At 37.8% G+C, this 20859-nt stretch overlaps 2 protein-coding genes across 2 annotated transcripts in view; one reads left to right on the top strand and one right to left on the bottom strand.

Moving 5' to 3' along the window:
- ATAD5 (ATPase family AAA domain containing 5) overlaps positions 1-12894 on the top strand; it is a 36302-nt gene extending 23408 nt beyond the window's left edge. Inside the window, exons 12-23 of the mRNA XM_029213369.1 lie at positions 840-919; positions 1147-1289; positions 1377-1527; positions 3697-3873; positions 4105-4238; positions 4721-4814; positions 5490-5554; positions 8081-8261; positions 10491-10672; positions 11179-12044; positions 12504-12662; positions 12769-12894. Coding sequence (XP_029069202.1) covers positions 840-919; positions 1147-1289; positions 1377-1527; positions 3697-3873; positions 4105-4238; positions 4721-4814; positions 5490-5554; positions 8081-8261; positions 10491-10672; positions 11179-12044; positions 12504-12662; positions 12769-12847 — 2311 coding nt within the window. The 3' untranslated portion in view covers positions 12848-12894. The remainder of the gene's footprint in view (positions 1-839; positions 920-1146; positions 1290-1376; positions 1528-3696; positions 3874-4104; positions 4239-4720; positions 4815-5489; positions 5555-8080; positions 8262-10490; positions 10673-11178; positions 12045-12503; positions 12663-12768) is intronic.
- A 3198-nt stretch (positions 12895-16092) lies between these two features.
- On the bottom strand, positions 16093-20843 carry TEFM (transcription elongation factor, mitochondrial). The gene is made up of 4 exons (XM_029212301.1): positions 20775-20843; positions 19067-19530; positions 17779-17928; positions 16093-16939 (listed from the first exon to the last, which is right to left on the bottom strand). Exons 1-4 carry the CDS (start codon positions 20803-20805, stop codon positions 16502-16504), a joined length of 1083 nt encoding a protein of 360 aa, XP_029068134.1. The 5' UTR covers positions 20806-20843; the 3' UTR covers positions 16093-16501.
- Between the last annotated feature and the right edge of the window lie 16 nt (positions 20844-20859).

The raw sequence follows: 20859 nt of genomic DNA on the forward strand, positions 1-20859 counted from the left end.
ATTATATACATAAAGTTTATTATAGTCTTTATCAGTCCCACTTAGTAGGAGTTCATATTTTTTTAACTAGAAATATTCAGTGATTATGGATGTACTGCCACAGACCCACTAGGGGTATTATGTTTTATGTAGTATATGTACCAAATTACATTTCTAATATCTGAAAAATCCTGAATTCTAAAACTCATCTGGCCCAAAGGATTTCATACAAGGAATTGGGACTCATAATAATAAAACCTTTGAGATTGGCATTGTTCTAAGCACTTGATCATGCTTAGCTCATTTGATCCTTAGAACAATCCTATGAGGGTAAATACTGTTCCTCATGAGGAATGTGGCCCAGAGAGGTTGAGTTATTTGTCCAAGGTCACACAGCTAGAAAGTGGTGGAGCTAGAATTTAAACTCAGTCTAGCTCCAGACTAGAACTTAATCTTTCTACTCATACTTAGCATTGTATCAATATATTAGACATCTTTCATGTCACCATACAATCTACTCAGTTCTTCATAGTTTCTCTGTACTGATTTCTTATGTGAGCATACATACCATAAGGTATCTTTTCCCTTACTGATGTATTTTTAGGTTTTTCCTTTTGGAGGCTAATATAAACAGTGTTGCAGTGAATATCCTTGCACATATTGTCTTGAGGATTTAGGCAAAAATTACTTCATTTTAAAATATTCATGTCCATGTAAAATTATTTTACTATATAGTTGATTCAAAAATGTTATGGAGTTCTTAAAAACTAACACTTCCCCCGACAATCATTTTAACGTATCATCTAAGAGATATCTATATTCTGTGAATTTTTTTATTAACATACATTTTCTTATGGTAGCTGGTTGAAAGACTGGAAAAGAAGAGCTGAATTGGAAGAAGGACAGAATTTGAAGGGAAAAAGAGATGAGAAACAGGAAGGTATTTTGAGTCATTTTTTTCCATTTCACTGAACATTTTTAGAATTAGATTAGCTGAAAATTTTCATAAAGCTGCTTGTTTGATATTTTATATTTGGTTTTTTAGTTTTTGTACGTTGAATTTCCAACGTTTATTGGCAAGAAGTTTGTGGGATTTGGTCATTGGGTTTGGTGAGACAGAATTGATGCCTAAGCAATTGTTTTACGTGCATTTGAATGATTTTTCAGATCCATTGGACGGCATAGACTTTAAAGGCAGTTCAGATGATGAAGAAGAGAATCGTCTTTGCAATACTGTTCTTATAACAGGGCCAACAGGAGTGGGGAAAACTGCTGCGGTATATGCTTGTGCTCAGGAGCTTGGATTTAAGGTTAGTGGACAAATGTTAATGTAATAATTACCCTTGAAACAAAAGGAAACATCAACCATTCTGCCATTTTTTCATATATTCTTTTAGATATTTGAAGTGAATGCCTCTTCTCAGCGCAGTGGTAGACAAATTCTGTCTCAGCTGAAGGAAGCTACTCAGTCCCATCAAGTAGACAAGCAAGGTGTAAACTCACAAAAACCCTGTTTTTTTAATAGCTACAACATAAGCAAGTCACCAAGTAAGTAAATTATTTTCCTGAAGTTGTAATGTTTAAAAACTTAAAATCTAAGAAAATAATTTTAATAATTAGCATTTTTAAAAAATAAATTTATTTATTTATTTTTGGCTGCATTGGGTCTTCGTTGCTGCATGCAGGCTTTCTCTAGTTGCGGTGCGTAGGGGCTACTCTTCATCATGGTGCGCGGGCTTCTCATTGTGGTGGCTTCTCTTGTTGTGGAGCACGGGCTCTAGGCCCATGGGCTTCAGTAGTTGTGGCTCGCAGGCTCTAGAGCGAAGGCTCAGTAGTTGTGGCGAACGGGCTTAGTTGCTCTGTGGCATGTGGGATCTTCCCCGACCAGGGCTCGAACCCATGTCCCCTGCATTGGCAGGCTGATTCTTAACCACTGCGCCACCAGTGAAGTCCCAATAATTGGAATTTTGCCATTCATTTTTAATCTTTTCCTATATATATACATGCCTTTTTCATTTTTCTTGGACTTTATGTTTTAAAACAAATCTCAGGACCATCACATAATTTTACTCATGTATATATATTTCAATATGTAGCTCTAACTGATAAGGACTTTTTTAAAAGCATAACCACTATATCATAATCAGACCTAACAAAATTAACTATATACCTTAATTTGATGTAATATGTAGTTTAATTTCAGTTTTCTGTTTCAAATGGTTTGTTCAAATCAGGATCCAAACAAGGTCCACAGTTTACATTTGATTAATGTCACTTAAGTTTCTTTTAATCTAACAGCTCCCTCACCCTTTCTTTTCATGTCATTTATTTGTTGAAGAACATGGGTCATTTGTCATAAAATTTCTCACATTCTAGATTTGGCTAATTATATCTTCATGGTATTAGTTAACACATTCCTCTTCCTTGTATTTCTTATAAACTGGCAGTTAGATCTGTGGGGTTGATTAGATTCATTTCCATTTTGGCGCTGGCATACATGCCAAGAGATACATAACGACTGGTTATCCCACTTTTAGTGATATTTAAATTTTTTTTTTTTTTCGGTACGCGGGCCTCTCACTGTTGTGGCCTCTCCCGTTGCGGAGCACAGGCTCTGGATGCACAGGCTCCGCGGCATATGGGATCTTCCCGGACCGGGGCACGAACCCGTGTCCCCTGCATCAGCAGGCGGACTCTCAACCACTGTGCCACTAGGGAAGCCCTAAATATTTTTAAGATTACACCTCTTTCCTTGTGGTGTTAAAATGCCTTATTTAAAAAAAAAAAAATTATTTATTTGGTTGCGTTGGGTCTTAGTTGCGGCTTGCAGGCTCCTTAGTTGTGGCATGTAATCTCTTAGTTGTGGCATGCATGTGGGATCTAGTTCCCAGACCAGGGATTGAACCCTGGCCCCCTGCGTTGGGAGCGTGGAGTCTTAACCACTGCACCACCAGGGAAGTCCCTAAAATGCCCTATTTTTATGACATGATTGTGATATCTATGATAAATTTTTTCAAGCTCAAAATTTTCACTAAGTTTTCTGAACACCTATGATATGCAATGTCTATGAGGGTACAAGAAAAGAATAGGACACAGTCATGGAATGGTGCACATATGCTGGTACATAAAGAAGATCCTGCTCTGAGTCCATATGATAATAACTAGCACTTGTAAAGGCTGAATGAGGGTACTTAGAGAGGAGCAAAGGACACGCTCTGGAATAAATGCCAGGCCACTGTTGGGCTTCTGAAGGGTAGACATCAGCCATTTGTTTTTTAACTTTGTATCCATCTTTCATAGCATATCTAGAAAAACATATCGTTTGCTTGCAATATCAGTTTACTGTGGGTTAAATTGAAGTTGCACAGGAAAGTCTGTAATGTGCTTAGTATGTACCGATATCACTTTTTCTCCAGCCTCTTCTGACCTCAAGCAGATGTAGACAGTGAATTAAGGAATTACGAAGATTTTTGCTTCAAGAATATATGTTTCTTGGAAAAGAGTATCTTTTCCAAATGATTGGTTTTGCCTTCTCTACTGGTTGAATAACTAACAATACAGTAATATTTGACTGTAAAGAGAATGTAAGAAAGAAAAAGAATTTTTATACCTTTGCTTTTTAACTGGTAAGGGTAGAAATATACTGTGGATAACTCAATCTTGCCATCTGTTTAATTTTTAGAATATTTGTCTTTAAGTGAAATTTGTTTTTGGCAGAAAAATTAAGCTCCCCCAAGAAGGTTGTTACATCACCAAGAAAACTTCCTTCACCATCACCACAAAGTAGTGGACCAAAGCGAGTACTTCCACCTAAAACTTTGGCAAATTATTTTAAAGTGTCTTCTAAGCCAAAAAATAATGAACAAATAGGAGCACTTCTGGAAAATAATAAAGGTAAGATACTAAATTGACAGAGGCCCTGATAACATAAAAAGATGATCACAGTTCATGAGTTCCTATTGCTATTTATTAAAACTCAGTTACACTGAAGGTCATATATATAGGAGTGTTGATACTTTGTTTCAGTTTTGATAATGGATTTCAGTTTGAGTTTATTCTGTGGAAATATCCAGTGTTCTGTTAAAAGTTGATTTTATCTAAAATATTAATGTTTTATTTATGCAGGAATCAAAAATTCTTTTGAACAGAAACCAATTATTCAGACTAAATCTACAAACACAACTAATAAAAATGTCAAAGAGTTTGGGGCTGAGGAGCCCAACAGGAAAAATGCAACATCTCTCATTCTGTTTGAGGAGGTAGGCTTACAGAGGTATACATTTGTGATACCTCCTGATAAAAACTTATTCTAAAGATTACTGTATGTTTTACTATAAAGGACTGTAAAATAGCCAAGAAGGTCAGGAATAATTGTATCTATTTGAAATTAAAGTGAATGAAACTGTCAGCCATAGAAGAATTTTTTGGGAACATGATGAATGCAATTCAGTTACTGTTTAGTGTTTGTAGAAATTATTCTGACCCATACTTATCCAATTATAGGTGACTGCATTTTTTTGTTTTTAATGTTTGATAATTTTTTTACCCTTTTAATAGTATAAGACGTTGTAAGCTTTCGGCATGGTGTGAAGTCACACTGTTCACAAATTCATAAATTCTGGCTCTAATAGACATATAGTGTATCTACTATGACTGATAACATAACAGTTATGATAACATAACTGATATCCAATAAGTGTATTGTTACTACATTAATATTCTAATAACCATTTGTTCTTAGGTTGATGTCATTTTCGAAGAAGATGCTGGCTTTTTGAATGCAATCAAAACATTCATGGCAACCACGAAAAGACCTGTAATCCTTACAACAAGTGGTAAGTACCCAGTGATTTTACAATTAATTACTTTTGGTTAAAATATTTGGGGAAAGCTTCTAATTTTAGTTAGATATGTTCCTTTAGAAGTCTGCTGGTAAATTAAGTCTGTTTTTTTCCCTAAAACGAGGAGGCTTCTAAATCTTTTTCTTTTTTTAATTAATTATTTTTGGCTGCATGGGGTCTTTGTTGCTGCACGCGGGATCTTCATTGCCAAGTGCGGGATCTTTAGTTGCGGCATGCGGGATCTAGTTCCCTGACCAGGGATCAAACCTGGGCATTGGGAGCGTGGAGTCTTAACCACTGGACCACCAGGGAATTCCCTATAAATTGTTTTATAACATTCTTTTCTAATATTTGTCATTACACATATTCAGTAGAATATCTCTGCTATGGATTTCTGTTGGAAAATGTTTGTTAGACTCTACTTAGAAATTAATAGCCGTTTGATAGTTAATGATTATACTCTAAAAATATCGATAAAAATCATATTAATCCCAAGTGAGATGGTAGTTTAATTAAAACGTCAAGATGTAAGTTCAATTCCTTAATGATTTATAATTTGCATATTTTATTTTCATTACTGATGAAATATAGAATACTTTCATAGAAAAGTATGACTAGAGAAAGTACCTTCGTGGTCTTAATGTTTAAAAATATGTTTTTTCCGCATAGATCCAACATTTAGTTTAATGTTTGATGGCTGCTTTGAAGAAATTAATTTTAACACTCCTTCACTGGTAAGTTTTGAATTTTGATCAGCATAAATTATATATCACAATTATATAGAAGGTGGTTTATTATAAAATTTAGTTATAATTTTTAAATGTGGTTACTAAGGGGTATGTTAAAATTTCTGCATTTTAGGAGACTTCTGATTATCTTTTTTCTACTTTAAAAAATATCTTTTTCAAAATTCATGTATTCAAATTTTTACTAGACTCCAGTGTTCATTAGGTCTTTTTCATAGTAACCAGTGCTTTACTGAGGTGAAATTTGCATATAGTTAAAAATGCACTTAAGGGGCTTCCCTGGTGGCGCAGTGGTTGAGAATCCGCCTGCCGATGCAGGGGACACGGGTTCGTGCCCCGGTTCGGGAAGATCCCACATGCTGCGGAGTGGCTAGGCCCGTGAGCCATGGCCGCTGAGCCTGCGCGTCCGGAGCCTGTGCTCCGCAACAGGAGAGGCCACGACAGTGAGAGGCCCGCATACCGCAAAAAAAAAAAAAAAAATGCACTTAAGTACACAAATTGAAAAATGTGAACAGAGATAAACATCCATGTAACCATCACCCAGATCAAAATATAGAACATTTCCATCACCTCCAAAAGTTCCCTTGGGTCCTTTTTAGTCAGCACTCCCCTCTCCACCGGAGATAACCACTTTTTTTTTTTTTTTTTAATTTTATTTATTTATTTTTGGCTGTGTTGGGTCTTCGTTTCTGTGCGGGGGCTTTCTCTAGTTGCGGCGAGCAGGGGCCACTCTTCATCGCTGTGCGCAGGCCTCTCACTATCGTGGCCTCTCTCGTTGCGGAGTACAGGCTCCAGACGCGCAGGTTCAGTAGTTGTGGCTCACGGGCCCAGCTGCTCCGCGGCATGTGGGATCTTCCCAGACCAGGGCTCGAACCCATGTCCCCTGCATTGGCAGGCAGATTCTCAACCACTGCGCCACCAGGGAGGCCTGATAACCACTATTCTAATGTGTATTAACAGATTAGTTTTGTCTATTCTGAAATTTCAAATAATAGGAAACATTATGTGTCCTTTTATATCTGGTTTCTTTCATTTAACATTATGTTTTTTAGATTTATCCATGCTGTTCTGTCAGTGGAATTGTTGAATCATATGCATTATGTTATTTTTATTTGTTTAGCTTTTTAAGACTCTGCCAGATAGGTTTCCAGTGCATGAGAATTCTGGCAACTGTTGTCAGTCTTTTTAACTTTGGCCATGGTAGTGGTATCCATCTGTGTGTGTGCATGTTTGCTTTCTGTTAATTAGCTTTGAAGTATAGTTTATTTACAGTAAAATACACCCACTTCAAGTGTATGGTTCAATGAATTTTGACAAATGTAGTTACAGAACATGTCCATCAAGATGGAGAACATCTTTATTACTACCAAAAGTTCCTTTGTGTGCCGTTGTGTTCTGTCCTTTGTCCTAACCCCTCGGCCCTGCCGACTGACTACCAGTCTGTTTTCTGTCACTGTAATTTTGCCAATTGTAGAATTTCATGTCAATAGAATCTTATAATATGTAGTATTTTTTATTTAGTTTCTTTCACACACCATAATGCTTTTTCAGATTTGCTCATATTACCTGTGCCAGTAGTTTCTTTCCTTTTTTTAAAATAAGTTTATTTATTTATTTTTTTTCTTTTTCTTTTTTTTTTTTTTTTTGCGGTTTGCAGGCCTCTCACTGTTGTGGCCTCTCCTGTTGCGGAGCACAGGCTCCGGACGCGCAGGCTTAGCGGCCATGGCTCACGGGCCCAGCCGCTCCGCGGCATGTGGGATCTTCCCAGACCAGGGCACGAATCCGTGTCCCCTGCATAGGCAGGCGGACTCTCAACCACTGCGCCACCAGGGAAGCCCCATTTATATATTTTTTATTTTTGGCTGCGTTGGGTTTTCGTTGCTGCAAAGGGGCTTTCTCTAGCTGCGGTGAGCGGGGGCTACTCTTTGTTGTGATGCGTGGGCTTCTCAATGTGGTGGCTTCTCTTGTTGCGGAGCACGGACTCTAGTCGTGGGCTTCAGTAGTTGTGGCATGCAGGCTCAGTAGTTGTGGCTCGCGGACTCTAGAGCACAGCCTCAGTAGTTGTGGCTCACGGGCCTAGTTGCTCCGCGACATGCGAGATCTTCCCAGACCGGGGCTCGAACCCGTGTCCCCTGCATTGGCAGGCAGATTCTCAATCACTGCACCACCAGGGAAGCCCCCTAAGGGATTTTCTTAAGGTTTAATAAAATTGCCTTCAGGATTCAGGTTGGAGAATCTCCCATAAAATTTTCCTTGCTGTCTCAGACTATATACAGTTAATAAAAGAAGTTTACGTAAATGCTTTTAATTTGGTACCATATTCCTTTATATTTTTCTAGATCAATCATTCTCAATAAGAGCTTAAAATATTGTGAATCTTAGCAAAATTTGGCTTGCTTTTTGATGTTATTGATGTATTTCTGTTAACTCTGCAGTTGACCATGTTTCTTTCCTGTGTCTCTCTCCCTCCTACCCCCACCTCTCCCCTCCTGTCTCTCTCTCACTCTCTCTCAGCTAAATGTTGCCAGCTACCTACAGATGATCTGCTTGACTGAGAATTTTAGAACCGATGTGAAAGATTTTGTAACATTGCTAACTGCAAATACTTGTGACATCAGAAAAAGTATCCTTTACTTACAATTCTGGATTAGAAGTGGAGGTGGATTTTTAGAAGAAAGGCCATTATCTTTTTGTCGTAAGTTGATTTGTTGTAAAAGAAATTTCTGTAATGGGATCCTATATTAAAATATATGCTGTACCAAAACATTTGAAAGATTATAAAAATTTTGAGCATTGAGGTATCATGTTAATATTAAAAGAAACATACATACATCAACTTAGTTGATGAAAAGTTTTGTAAGCATTAAATGTGGGTAAATACAATTAAACTGAACCTGGAACAAATGGTTACTTGTACATTTATAAACATAGTTGCTTATAAACAAATAGAATTATATTATTTAGCAACTTCCTTTTTTCACTTATTAAAAAAATAAGTATTGGTAATTTTTCCATATGTAAATTATTTTTAGATGACTGTATTGTAAGTTCCTTTTCAGCTTCCTTAATAGCCTATAATTCTCTCTTTCCTAAGAACTCTATTATTTCAGAAATGCTTTATTTCTTACCAATCTTCAGTCATTGTTACCTAATTCAAGTCACAGACATTTACTGAGGACTTTCTCCATGCCAGGTCCTGTGTTTATATGAATAAGACATGGTTCCTTCCCTGAAGAAGTTCATAGTTTGTGGTTTCCATGCTCCATAGTCACAGTTCTGTAGTTACAGATCCTGCTCTGGGAAATATACAAATATTTAATTTTAAAAAAGGTGAAGTTCTGTAATATTAATCCCTTACTGGTTTTCTGATTAGTTCAAAATTTAATATCTTATTTTTTTAATTAATTAATTTATTTATTTGGCTGCGTTGGGTCTTCATTTCTGTGCGAGGGCTTTCTCTAGTTGCGGCGAGCGGGGGCCATTCTTCATCGCTGTGCGCAGGCCTCTCACTATCGCGGCCTCTCTTGTTGCAGAGCACGGGCTCCAGACGCGCAGGTTCAGTAATTGTGGCTCACGGGCCCAGTTGCTCCGCGGCATGTGGGATCTTCCCAGACCAGGGCTCGAACCCGTGTCCCTTGCATTGGCAGGCAGATTCTCAACCACTGCGCCACCAGGGAAGCCCTAATATCTTATTCTTTTTCAAAGTATTTAATTCAATTTAAGCTGGCAGTTTTAACTATTTCTTAGAAGTAAATATGATAAATAAGACATGGAAAATATCCTATTTTAAACAAAAGTTAATAACTATCACCATATTACTGGTTATAAAATGCAATACCAAGAACTTTAGCATTATTTCTTTTCTTGAAGATCTTAAATGCATTTCATTCCTGTCTTAAAAAAACACAGATACACACTCATTGGAAATCAGACAATACAGAAGTATATAATGTAAAAAAAGATCTTGCCCCACTTCTTAAAGGTAGCTACTGTTAGACCTTTATCTATGCATATACAAATATTGCTACCTACTTATTTAGCAAAATTAACCAATACTATATGTATTGTTAAACAATTTGCTTGTTCTTACCTCACAATTTATTGTCAGTACGTATAGTTCTAGCCCTCTCTTTTTCACAGCTGTGTGCCATTCCATAATATAAAGTGGATGTAACGTAATTTAATTAACCATTACCTACTAGGTGACATTTAAGTCATCTTCAGTTTGTTGTTAAAGTATGCAGTGAATATCTTTTTTAATTTTGCTAATTTAGAAGGTGAAAAATGAATGGTATCTTATTTTAATTTCCATTTCCATGATCACTGGTAAAATTGTACATCTTTTTATGAGTTTATTCGATATTTGTGTTTCTTCTGTGACTTGCCTGTCCAGTCCTTGCTCTTTTTTCTGTTGGATTGTTTTGTAAGCCCACCCCACACCCCAGCCCCACTTAACCTATGTAGAAATCATGTTTGTATTGTACGTTTTATGAATTAGATACATATGGGGAGAATAACAAAATGAGGATTAGGTCCAAAAAATGCCAAAGGGGACTTCCCTGGTGGCACAGTGGTTAAGAATCCTCCTGCCAATGCAGGGGATGTGGGTTCAGTCCCTGGCCCTGGAAGATCCCTCATGCTGCATAGCCACTAAGCCTGTGCCTGTGCTCTGGAGCCCGTGCTCTGCAGTAGGAGAGGCCACGACGGTGAGAGGCCTGCGCATTGCAACTAAGAGTGGCCCCCGCTGGCTGCAACTAGAGAGGGCGTTCCCACAGCAAAGACCCAACACAGTCAAAAATAAATAGATAAATAATTTTTTTTTAATGCCAAAGGATCTTGGATTTTAAATAACTGCTTAAATAATTGCTTGCTACAATTTGATAAAAATATGGATAGCTAAGGTTTTCTTTTACTAATTTTGTAGGAGGAAATAGCAGAAATGTACAACTTGTTTGCTCTGAAGATGACCCTGATTCCAAAACTAATGCTAAAAATACTAAAAGGAATCCAACAGACCTTCCCAAATGTGACATTGGCTGTGCTGAGACCTTGTTTGGCCTTAAGAACATTTTTTCCCCATCTGAAGACTTATTTTCATTTTTGAAGGTATTTTCAATGTCTAGTAAATTTATGTTCTTTTTCATCTTCCCAACACTCACTTCTGTCTTTTGAATCTTAAGGTTAACTCAAATTTACCAGTAATTTTTACAGGCTTCAGATTTCTGATTTTAACACATTGTACCACTTTGACAAATGGTGCATAGGCCTTGCTCTAGATGTATATTATAGAATTTAGAATAGAACTTAGAAATATTTCAGATAAAAAAAGACAATTTCAGAACAGTAGTTTTTAAGCAAATGAGCTTCTAATTATTGAATTAGGGTATATACTGACTATTAGAGAATTTAATTTTTTAAATTAACAGTCTAAATTAATCTTTTAGACTCATGATACTATTTGATGTATTAGGGAAGTGTAGGTTAATAAAATTATGAGGGTTAGCAACTCATTACTTTGAAAATAGATAGGAGTGACACTATATTCATATGGGTAGAAAAATGTTCAGACTATGTACTGTTATGACATTTCTTTACTCAATATTGTTTTTCAGCACAAAATCAGAACAAAGGAAGAATGGCATAAGCTCATCCAGCTTCTTACAGAATTCCAAATGAGGAATGTAGATTTCTTATATAGTAATCTTGAGTTCATTCTACCATTACCTGTTAATATCATCCCAGAAACAGAAAACTTTTCTGGTTCATCAGTAAGTGTGGACACCAATGCAGCAACAAAAAATATGAAATGTCTTGCTAGGAAACTTTCTGAAGGAGAGAAGCCATTGAAAAAGTCACAAAAAAAGAAACATAAGAAAAAGATGGTAATTTTAGATGATAGTGACTTATTTGACACCGAATTGGACTTTTCTGATGAATTTATTAGGCTTTCCTCTGCATCTTCTCCAAATTCAGAAGAAAGCAAAGCTAGAGATAAAGAAAGCAATCCAGAGACAAAGAAACTAGACACCTGTCTAGAGTCAAACGTTGAATCTATTCCTCGTTCTCCTAAAACACCAGCAGAAAAGAAATATTCTGTCCTTGTTTCTCACTGTTTAAATTCTCTCACTGAATTCATGGACAACATGTCCTTCTTAGATGCCCTTTTAACTGATGTAAGGGAACATAGGGAATTTCGTAAAAATGATTTTGGCTGGACAAATGGAAAGGTTAAAAGTGGACTTTGTGATGAGTTTAGTCTCGAGAGTAGTGATGGATGGACTTCTCAAAGCTCTGGAGAATTAAAGGCAGCTGTAGAAGCTCTCAGCTTTACTAAATGTTCTTCTACTATTTCAAAAGCATTGGAAACCTCCCTGAATTCTTGCAAGAAAGTAGGAAGAGATCCAACAAAAGAACTTACTTTTTATGTTTCACAAAAGCGCAACAATGTACACTTCAGTCAGTCAGCAGCTAATTTAGAGTAAGTCTTGACTTCTGTTTACTTTTTATTTTTCAATAATAAATGATAAAGCGGAAATTACTAGTTTCTTTCTCTTACTAATTTTGAAATGCTGGGCTTTATTGATCATGGTAAGCCCTTCATATTAATAATGTAGCTTCTAATGAGACAGTTAAGGAGACCAGCCTGATTGCTGGGAAGAAAAAGTGAGAGATTGGGGTGGGGGTTAGATTTGGGAGACTCTTGGATAACAGGGAAGGGGTCTGGATTTGCTGTGCAGACAGCAGGTAGCCATTAAAGTCTTTTCAGTGTGGGAGTGATTGATGTGTTGAAAATGATATAGAAAGTGAATCTGGAATACAGTTAATCTAGTCTAGACCAGAAGCAGGGAGAAGCAGACACCAGCAGCTGGTTTTGGGATTGTTGCATTTTTATCGGGCATTAAAAATCAAAAAATAATGCATTACTTTTAATTTACAGCAGTGCTTGGAAGAGGATAGCAGTCATCAAAAGTGTGTTTTCTAGCCGATCTCTTCCGAACCTGGGTAATAGACAAGCTAGTATAATAGAATACTTGCCAACTCTGCGAAACATTTGTAAGACTGAGAAGCTGAAAGAACAAGGAAAAAGTAAAAGAAGGTAGTTTCTATAAAAACATTTTACATAACTATTTCAAGATTGATAAATATTCTCATCTGATGGAACTATTAATATTAAACTATGTTTTTCCTTGTAATTTTGACAGATTCCTGCACTATCTTGAAGGAATTCATCTTAACATTTCAAAAGAGACTATGAACACTTTGGCAGCTGGCTTCCCTTAATATCCTACATTTACAGTGCCTTGGACAGATTCTTACATGGTCCTTAAGAGACATTTTCTTTTTTTTTGCAGTACGCGGGCCTCTCACTGTTGTGGCCTCTCCCGTTGCGGAGCACAGGCTCCGGACGCGCAGGCTCAGCGGCCGTGGCTCACGGGCCCAGCCGCTCCGCAGCATGTGGGATCTTCCCGGACCAGAGCATGAACCCGTGTCCCCTGAATCGGCAGGCGGACTCTCAACCACTGCGCCACCAGGGAAGCCCAAGAGACCTTTTTATAGTGATTTTCATGGAAGAGTTTACTTCTCTTAATGTACATTTAAAACATACTATTTGTATATTTCTTATTAGTGTGTAAATATTTAAAATGAAAAGATTTGAGTTACAAATTGTATTTATAATTGTGGTAGTGGTGGGGTTTTTTGAATTTTTTTGTATTATCTGATTTAGCGTTGTTGGACTATTTTTGTATGTGTGTGAGCTGTTTCTAGAAGGTAGAGTTCACTGAATATTTCTAAAGGTGCTTCAGTGCTAAACTAATCCATAATTTTTCCCCTTCTGGTGACCCTTAATCCACGCTGTGAATGTGAATCACCTAGGTGATAATCTTTTTTAAAAATAAGTTTACACAGGGTTTCCCTGGTGGTGCGGTGGTTGAGAGTCTGCCTGCGAATGCAGGGGACACGGGTTCAAGCCCTGGTCTGGGAAGATCCCACATGCCGCGGAGCAACTGGGCCCGTGAGCCACAGCTACTGAGCCTGCGCGTCTGGAGACTGTGCTCCGCAACAAGAGAGGCCGCAACAGTGAGAGGCCCGCGCACCGCGATGAAGAGTGGCCCCTACTCACCGCAACTAGAGAAAGCCCTCGCACAGAAATGAAGACCCAACACAGCCAAAATAAATAAATAAATAAATAAGTTTATACAATCCAAAATACAAAATAGCATGTATAATACATAAGCAAACTTCCTAGGAAAGAAATTTCAAAAAGTAAGATCTTCCTGATAAAATTATTTTTAGCGTACTCATCCAGTATATTTTACCATGTGAATCACTGAACGCTGACAAGGTGAAATCAAGATTATGAATTGTAGTTTTCGTAAATCTTTTTTAGCAACCATACAAATGTGATATCTTGTATATTTTGACAATTCAAATCATTTGTACATTTTTCTTGTATTTTTATATCATTGGTGTTTTATTTCATAAAGATATTAATGATAATATAAATATTTTGGACAAACTGCTATTCACTGAAACTGTAACAAAGGATTCTACCCTAGGATTTCTACATGATAGCCATTTCGACTTAAGGTTATATTTTTGGAGAAAGTATATATTTTTAATTACAAGATTTTAAAATACCACATTTCACTTAAAATCATTTTTGCAATCAGATGTATCTGAAAATAGTTTCCTATTTCAAGTGTTTATATTATATATTAGCTTAATATTCAGTTACATTATCTGGTGGATTAATTTTCACTTCAAAAATAAGGATCCTAATTTTGTACAGTTGAAAAATAGATGTATACCTGTGTACAAAATGTTTTTACCTCTTATTTGTATAACCTGCCTTTTCTTGTATTGATAGTACACTGATTTAATTAAAGGGTAAAGCTAAAAGACTGCAGTGTTTAGAGAGTCCAGATGTAATCATCTGGGTAAATATGGATATTGTACAGGCTTGGATATAGTCTATATCTTACAGGTTTGGTCCCTGTACAAAAGAGAATAACATCTAAGGCATTTTTTTAAGTATATGGATTTATTATTTTCTACTGAATGCAAAAGTCCACTACCTGTAGAGCATTTACCAGTTAATTCGGTCTTTAATTATTAGAAAATTCGGATAATCCTCATCAGTTGAGGAACCAAAGTAAAATAACTCCATAGAATTGTATTTAAATGATCAAAAACCAAGAAATAATGGGGGTATTTTCCTCCCTAATAGGGACACATTTAATATCTTTTTTTTTTAAGGTTAAGCATAATTTTGGGAAATATTTTCTCAATTCTTAAAGGTTCCTGTAAGACTTAAGATTTACTTTTGTGATAAAAGTAACCAAATTTTGATGACTCTTCAGTACTTAGCATCTTATCCTATAAATGTCTAATTTGGACACATTTCACTACAGCTATTTCTAGAAATGTTGAGAAGTAGAATGCCACACATCTGGCATGAACAATTGAATGGTTGGTGAAACTGTTTACTAAAGTATAAAACAATGGCAAATGATGTGGTCTGGAGGAAAGAGAATGATTTCAGCTGTGTACTTGGAGGTATCTACAACAGTTACAAGGTGGAGATGCTCACGTATACAGTCACATATGTAGAGATTTACATGTGCACGGCCACAGTCTACAGTGTACATCAGACTGCCTAGGGAGTTGGAGGTGCTGGAAGGGAGGACTTCCATGTATTTTATAGATTTCTGATTATTTGAATTTTTTTTTTCCCAACAAGTATACTTCACTTTTAGATTAAAGGAAAGAAAAGACTTAATGCTTTGACATCAGAGAGACTTGGGTTCAGTATAGGTGAGATACAATGAGGGCCTGAACTATGGCAAATCTAATGGAAATGGAGAGATGTGGGGGAAAAAGTGCTACTTTTCTCAAAAGATGGTCTGTTAAGTAAAATATTTCAAAGTTTAGGGCTTCCCTGGTGGCGCAGTGGTTAAGAATCCGCCTGCCAATGCAGGGGACACGGGTTCGAGCCCTGGTCCGGGAAGATCCCACATGCCACGGAGCAGCTAAGCCCGTACGCCACAGCTACAGAACCTGCTCTCTAGAGCCCACGAGCCACAACAACTGAGCCCGTGTGCCACAACTACTGAAGGCCGCACACCTAGAGCCCGTGCTCTGCAACAAGAGAAGCCACCGCAATGAGAAGCCCACGCACCACAACGAAGAGTAGCCCCTGCTCGCTGCAACTAGAGAAAGGCCCGCGCACAGTAACGAATACTCAATGCAGACCAAAAAAAAAAAAAATTTCAAAGTTTAAAAATGAGCCTATTGGGCTTCCCTGGCATTCCAGTGGTTAAGACTCCACGCTTCCACTGTAGGGGGTACAGGTTCAATCCCTGGTTGGGGAACTAAGATCCTGCATGCTGCAGCCAAAAAAAAAAGCCTATTAAACAAAGCTTATTTATTTTGGGCTTAATAGATTGAGCTGATGAAAACTCCCTTCTGGAGGCAGTGCATCAAACCACATTGTACTTTCAGAGTAAGAAGAGGATTCTACAAGCTGTGTTATCAGTTATATATAGCTTTATTCCCATGATGAGCACCATCCAGAAAAATCATTATTCCCTATTTTAACAGTATGAAAATAATGCAAATCCTTTAGTAGAGATGGCATTTACCTTTCAAGGAAGATAACTTTGTTTCTTGTTTTGGATGTTTAGGGAACATCTTATTTTTTAACGCTTAAACCCAAAAGGCACAGAATCTCATATTTATTGATTTAGCCTTGGTTTATTATTGTGTAAACCACTCAGTAGCCAAAAGTCTGACTTGAAACATCTAAATACACTCAAACTTATGTTTTCTTCTCCATTAACACGGATGTTCAAAACAGTTGGTTTTAAAACTTCAGACCTCATAAATATAAATTAATATGACATTAAGAACATGTAACATCCTAACCTCAGAATTTTAAGATTCAGTATTAAAAACCGCCAATTCATAAAAGGCAATAGCTTGTAATAATGAATCATATAACTCTTCTACCCTGTATTGTTCAGTAGATGAAAACATCTGTCTGTAGTGGACTATCTTATCTAGTGGGAAGAATACCCGAGGCTCTTCTTTCAGTACAGACTCTGAGAGGAGCTGCTTCACTACCTCTTTTCCACTAGTCCGTGTGTCGCCAATCATCAGTTCAAAGTGCCTCCCCACTGCGTTTCGGTTCATGCTCAGCACCTGATGATGGCCATCCTGGGTAAAAGTTGTATTCAGCAAGGCACACAGCATGGCTTCCGTGATATGGAAGTGTAATAGTACAGGAAACAGAGATGAGTTCTGAAATGAAGGTCCTGTTTTCTCCAGGACATAGAAGTCGGCTTTAGGCATCTTTGAAATAACTGAAGAAATCTTTTTTTTTTTTTTTTTTGGGGGGGGGGGTAGGAGGGAAGATAAAATAAGTGAACAGAAATCATTCATTAAGTTTTATTGTTTGGGCCCCCTCTCTGTCCCACTTCTACTTTTTAAATATATAACTTACATAATATTGCTATTGACAATTTTGAAGTAATTGAAAAAGCATTTTATGAAGGGGTCAGGACAGCCAAGTTCTTTCTAGTAGGAACAAGCTGAGCTAAGACAAGTCAGTTAATCCTCCTAATTACTAGTTTCTTCATCTGTACAACGGGCTTCATAATTCCTAAAAACTATATTGGCTTTAAGATTAGACACGATTGTCTTATTTAGCTTTTAAAAAATTCTAGGGTAGAGTATAGGGTTGGAATAACTAGCCTAGAATCAATCACCTCTGCAACTGACTAATCACATCATATACTTGATTGAACCAGTTTTCATAGATATAATCAGGATGATCATTACTTACTGCCCATCTCACCAGGTTTTGAAGACTAAATGAGACAATAAGTAATAGTGTTTGAAGAATAAGCTTTATAAAAATAAAAATAAAAAAAAAGAATAAGCTTTATAAATATGGTAATGAAGTTTCTTAACATTTAGAGTAATATACTTTACCACTGATTTTCTCAGGATCTGCCTTTGATTCATAAGGCATTTCTTAAAATAAATGATGCAATTTTTAAAAAATCATAAGTGATGGAAAACACAGGAATGGGTGAATAATAAGTACCAAAAGAAAATCCATCCTTACTATCTTATTTCATTCCTTTTAGGACTAAAAGACTACACAAGGAGCTCTAGCAGGTAGGGATTTGGAGGTGTAACTGCCTTACCTCTTCTAAATAGACCGACGATAGGTATGTTCCTTTCATCAATCGGCAGTATTCAGTTTGCTGCCAGTCCAGCACTGTCAGTTTACGATCAAGGTGAGCCCAGGCAATTCTTCGAGTACCAGAAACAATGGATACAATACTATTAATTGCCTAAAACAAAAAAGGCTGGTTTAATTACAAGTGTAAACATATTAACAGATGTAAAATTTAAGATACAAACTCAGAAATCCAAATTAGTTTATTAATAGAAATATATTTACAGTTTATGAACTAAGAATTGTTAAAGAGTAATTATTATTAAAAGGTAACCAGTAGCAGTCTTTTACTTGTTGAACAGAACTTTTACTTGTTCTCAGCAACTAGCTCAAAGTAGGCATTCAAATATTCAGATGTTGCTGGGGAATGTGCTAGATACTGGGAAACAAGGGACATAACCATATATTATAAGAAATGCTACCATACAAGTTACACTGTAGAGAGGAGGAATTGTCAGGAAGACTTATTGGAGGACTAGGAGAATGAGTAAAATGGTAAACGGGGAGTTATTTCACCCAGATGTCTGCAAATACAGGCTGACACCTCTCACTCAGGCAGTGGAATAAAGAGTGCAAGTGGGAAAAGGGCAGAGGGGTAGGCAAATTTCTGCAAAAAGTAACTTCCTTTATCCTGAGAGCTACAGGGAGCCACCAAAGCATACAACATTCAGGTGTAACACGAGATATACATTTCAGAAAGAACGTGGACAGCTGTGTGGAAGATGGACGGGAGGCGTCTAGACTAGAGGTGGGGATTTGTGTTAGGTACCTGTTGCACGACAAAGTACTAAGAATCTAGGTCACAGTGAAGAAGCACAAGAAACAGATCAGAAGTAATAGGAGTAGAATTAATATGTGAGATGAAGGAGGAGCCTAGGAAAACAGCCATATATCTTCTCAACATTCCTCCTAAGTAAGTCTTGCCCAGACCTACTTCTCTACATCCACTGTCCTTTCTTCCTAGAATGCCTTCCTCTTCCTGCTAGCCTAGTTAGCTCTCCATGATCGAGGCTGAGTTCTTCTAGTAAAGATTCCCCAACCCACAGTTCTCTCCTCTAAATTGCCAATTTACTACCTGTACATCTCATTCTTTGAGAATAACCATATAATAGATTATCTATTTATATGTGTATCTCTGGGCCCACCAACTAAACTATAATCTGCCTGAAGGATCCCGTCTTGGTGCCCAGAATAGTGCTTTGGTTCTCAAATATTTAGGCAGTATAAGACGCAGTAAGAAAAAAAGAGTATACCTTAAGTCTCTCTCTTCCTATTTCTGGTTTGATGAGCTTTCTCAAGAGCCGATTTTCCTGTAACTTCCTTTTTTTCCCTCCAGTCTCTGGATTAAGAATGGAGTTACAAACTTGAATGGTGGTTTTATACTGGAACAAGGGCACATTCATTAAACTCTCCAAATTCTGAAATGGCCCAAACTTTTCTCTGTGCTCTACAATACTGAGGGACTTTTTTCCACGAAGCAATGTGAAAGCTTCAAGTTCTTTATTAGACGCTGTATTCAACACATGCAAGATGGAAGCCTGCTGTTCTGAAGAGAAGAGCTTGTCAAGTGCCTTTCCAGACTCCTTTGCGTTTTCATCAGAAAAATCAACATGGGGAATAATTTTCTTTGGTGCAGTGGATTTTTTCCGACAGCAGGAATTATGTAGGCCCTGGAATAAGGAGAACCCTAATGGAACTGGAAAACATCTCCACCTCCCTGAAAGGAAATTTTAGCAAAATGTAAGTTGAGACGTCTTAGTTCCTTTTAGCGTTAGTTGTGGCCTAACCAGAGCCTTTGCAAAGTGACAATGACTTTCCTATAATTTAACAACTAGTGGGGTTTCCCTGGTGGCGCAGTGGTTAAGAATCCGCCTGCCAATGCAGGGAACACGGGTTCGAGCCCTGGTCCGGGAAGACCCCACATGCCGCGAAGCAACTAAGCCCGTGCGCCACAGCTACTGAGCCTGTGCTCTACAGCCCGCGAGCCACAACTACTGAAGCCCGCGTGCCTAGAGCCCGTGCTCCAGAACAAGAGAAGCCACCGCAATGAGAAGCCGCCCACCACAACAAAGAGTGCCCCCCCCCCCCGCTCACCACAACTAGAGAAAGCCCGTGCGCAGCAACGAAGACCCAATGCAGCCAAATAGAAAGAAAGAACTAGTGGATCATATCCATAAGAGATATCTTCTGATTTTTATGGATAACGCCTAGGTTTTACTACCTAGAAATCTTATTTTATGTCCAAGAAGCATGTATTTAAAAAATGATTTCAACTGCTTAACGTTTTTGAAATTTTTAACCTTAGAGAAATCTTTTTCCAATTAATAGATCTTTCTAACAATATTTATCTTCAATAGTTTCTTTCTCATCCAGTGGAACCAAATAAAACTAAATTTTAGGGAATTCTCTGGCGGTCCAGTGGTTTAGGACTTGGTGCTTTCACTGCCAGGGCCAGGGTTCAATCCCTGGTGGGGGAACTAAGATCCCGCAAGCCACATGGCGCAGCCAAAAATAAAGAGAAAAACCAAATTTTATACGTTTATAATAAATGTTTTAGCTGAGTGGTAGGTTTAAGGACGGTTTTTATTTCCTTTTGTACACTTTTCAAGATTTCTACCATGACTATATTTCTACAAAGAAGAAAAACCATATAAGGAGCAACTTTGTAAAACCAATGGAAACACTGACATTGCGGCCACAGAACAATAACGCATCCAGAAGCAAGCAAGCAGCCGTTGGACTCTGAACCCTCCGCCCTCGGCGCAGTCCGAGGAGTCGCTCGTGGACCCCTCACCCAGGGAAGAAAGCACAATCGCTCCTAGGCTCGGCGACCAGAACCGCCCCGTCAACTCAGCGGGGACTCCAAGAGGGAGACCTGGACACGGGACCCAAGGGGGAAATACTCCAGGACCAGGGGCTAATGTCAGACGGGAGATTCACCCAGTATTGCAGGCACCCTACCTCCCGCCAAGAGGAGACTAGGGACGTTCATCTTCCACGTTAAAGCAGTAGGGTCCCGCGCCCGTCTTCCTCCACTAACTTCCGG

The sequence above is a fragment of the Monodon monoceros genome, unplaced genomic scaffold (genome assembly GCF_005190385.1).
Source record: "Monodon monoceros isolate NGI ecotype Baffin Bay Population unplaced genomic scaffold, NGI_Narwhal_1 Super_Scaffold_9, whole genome shotgun sequence".
Classification (NCBI taxonomy): Eukaryota; Metazoa; Chordata; class Mammalia; order Artiodactyla; family Monodontidae; genus Monodon; species Monodon monoceros.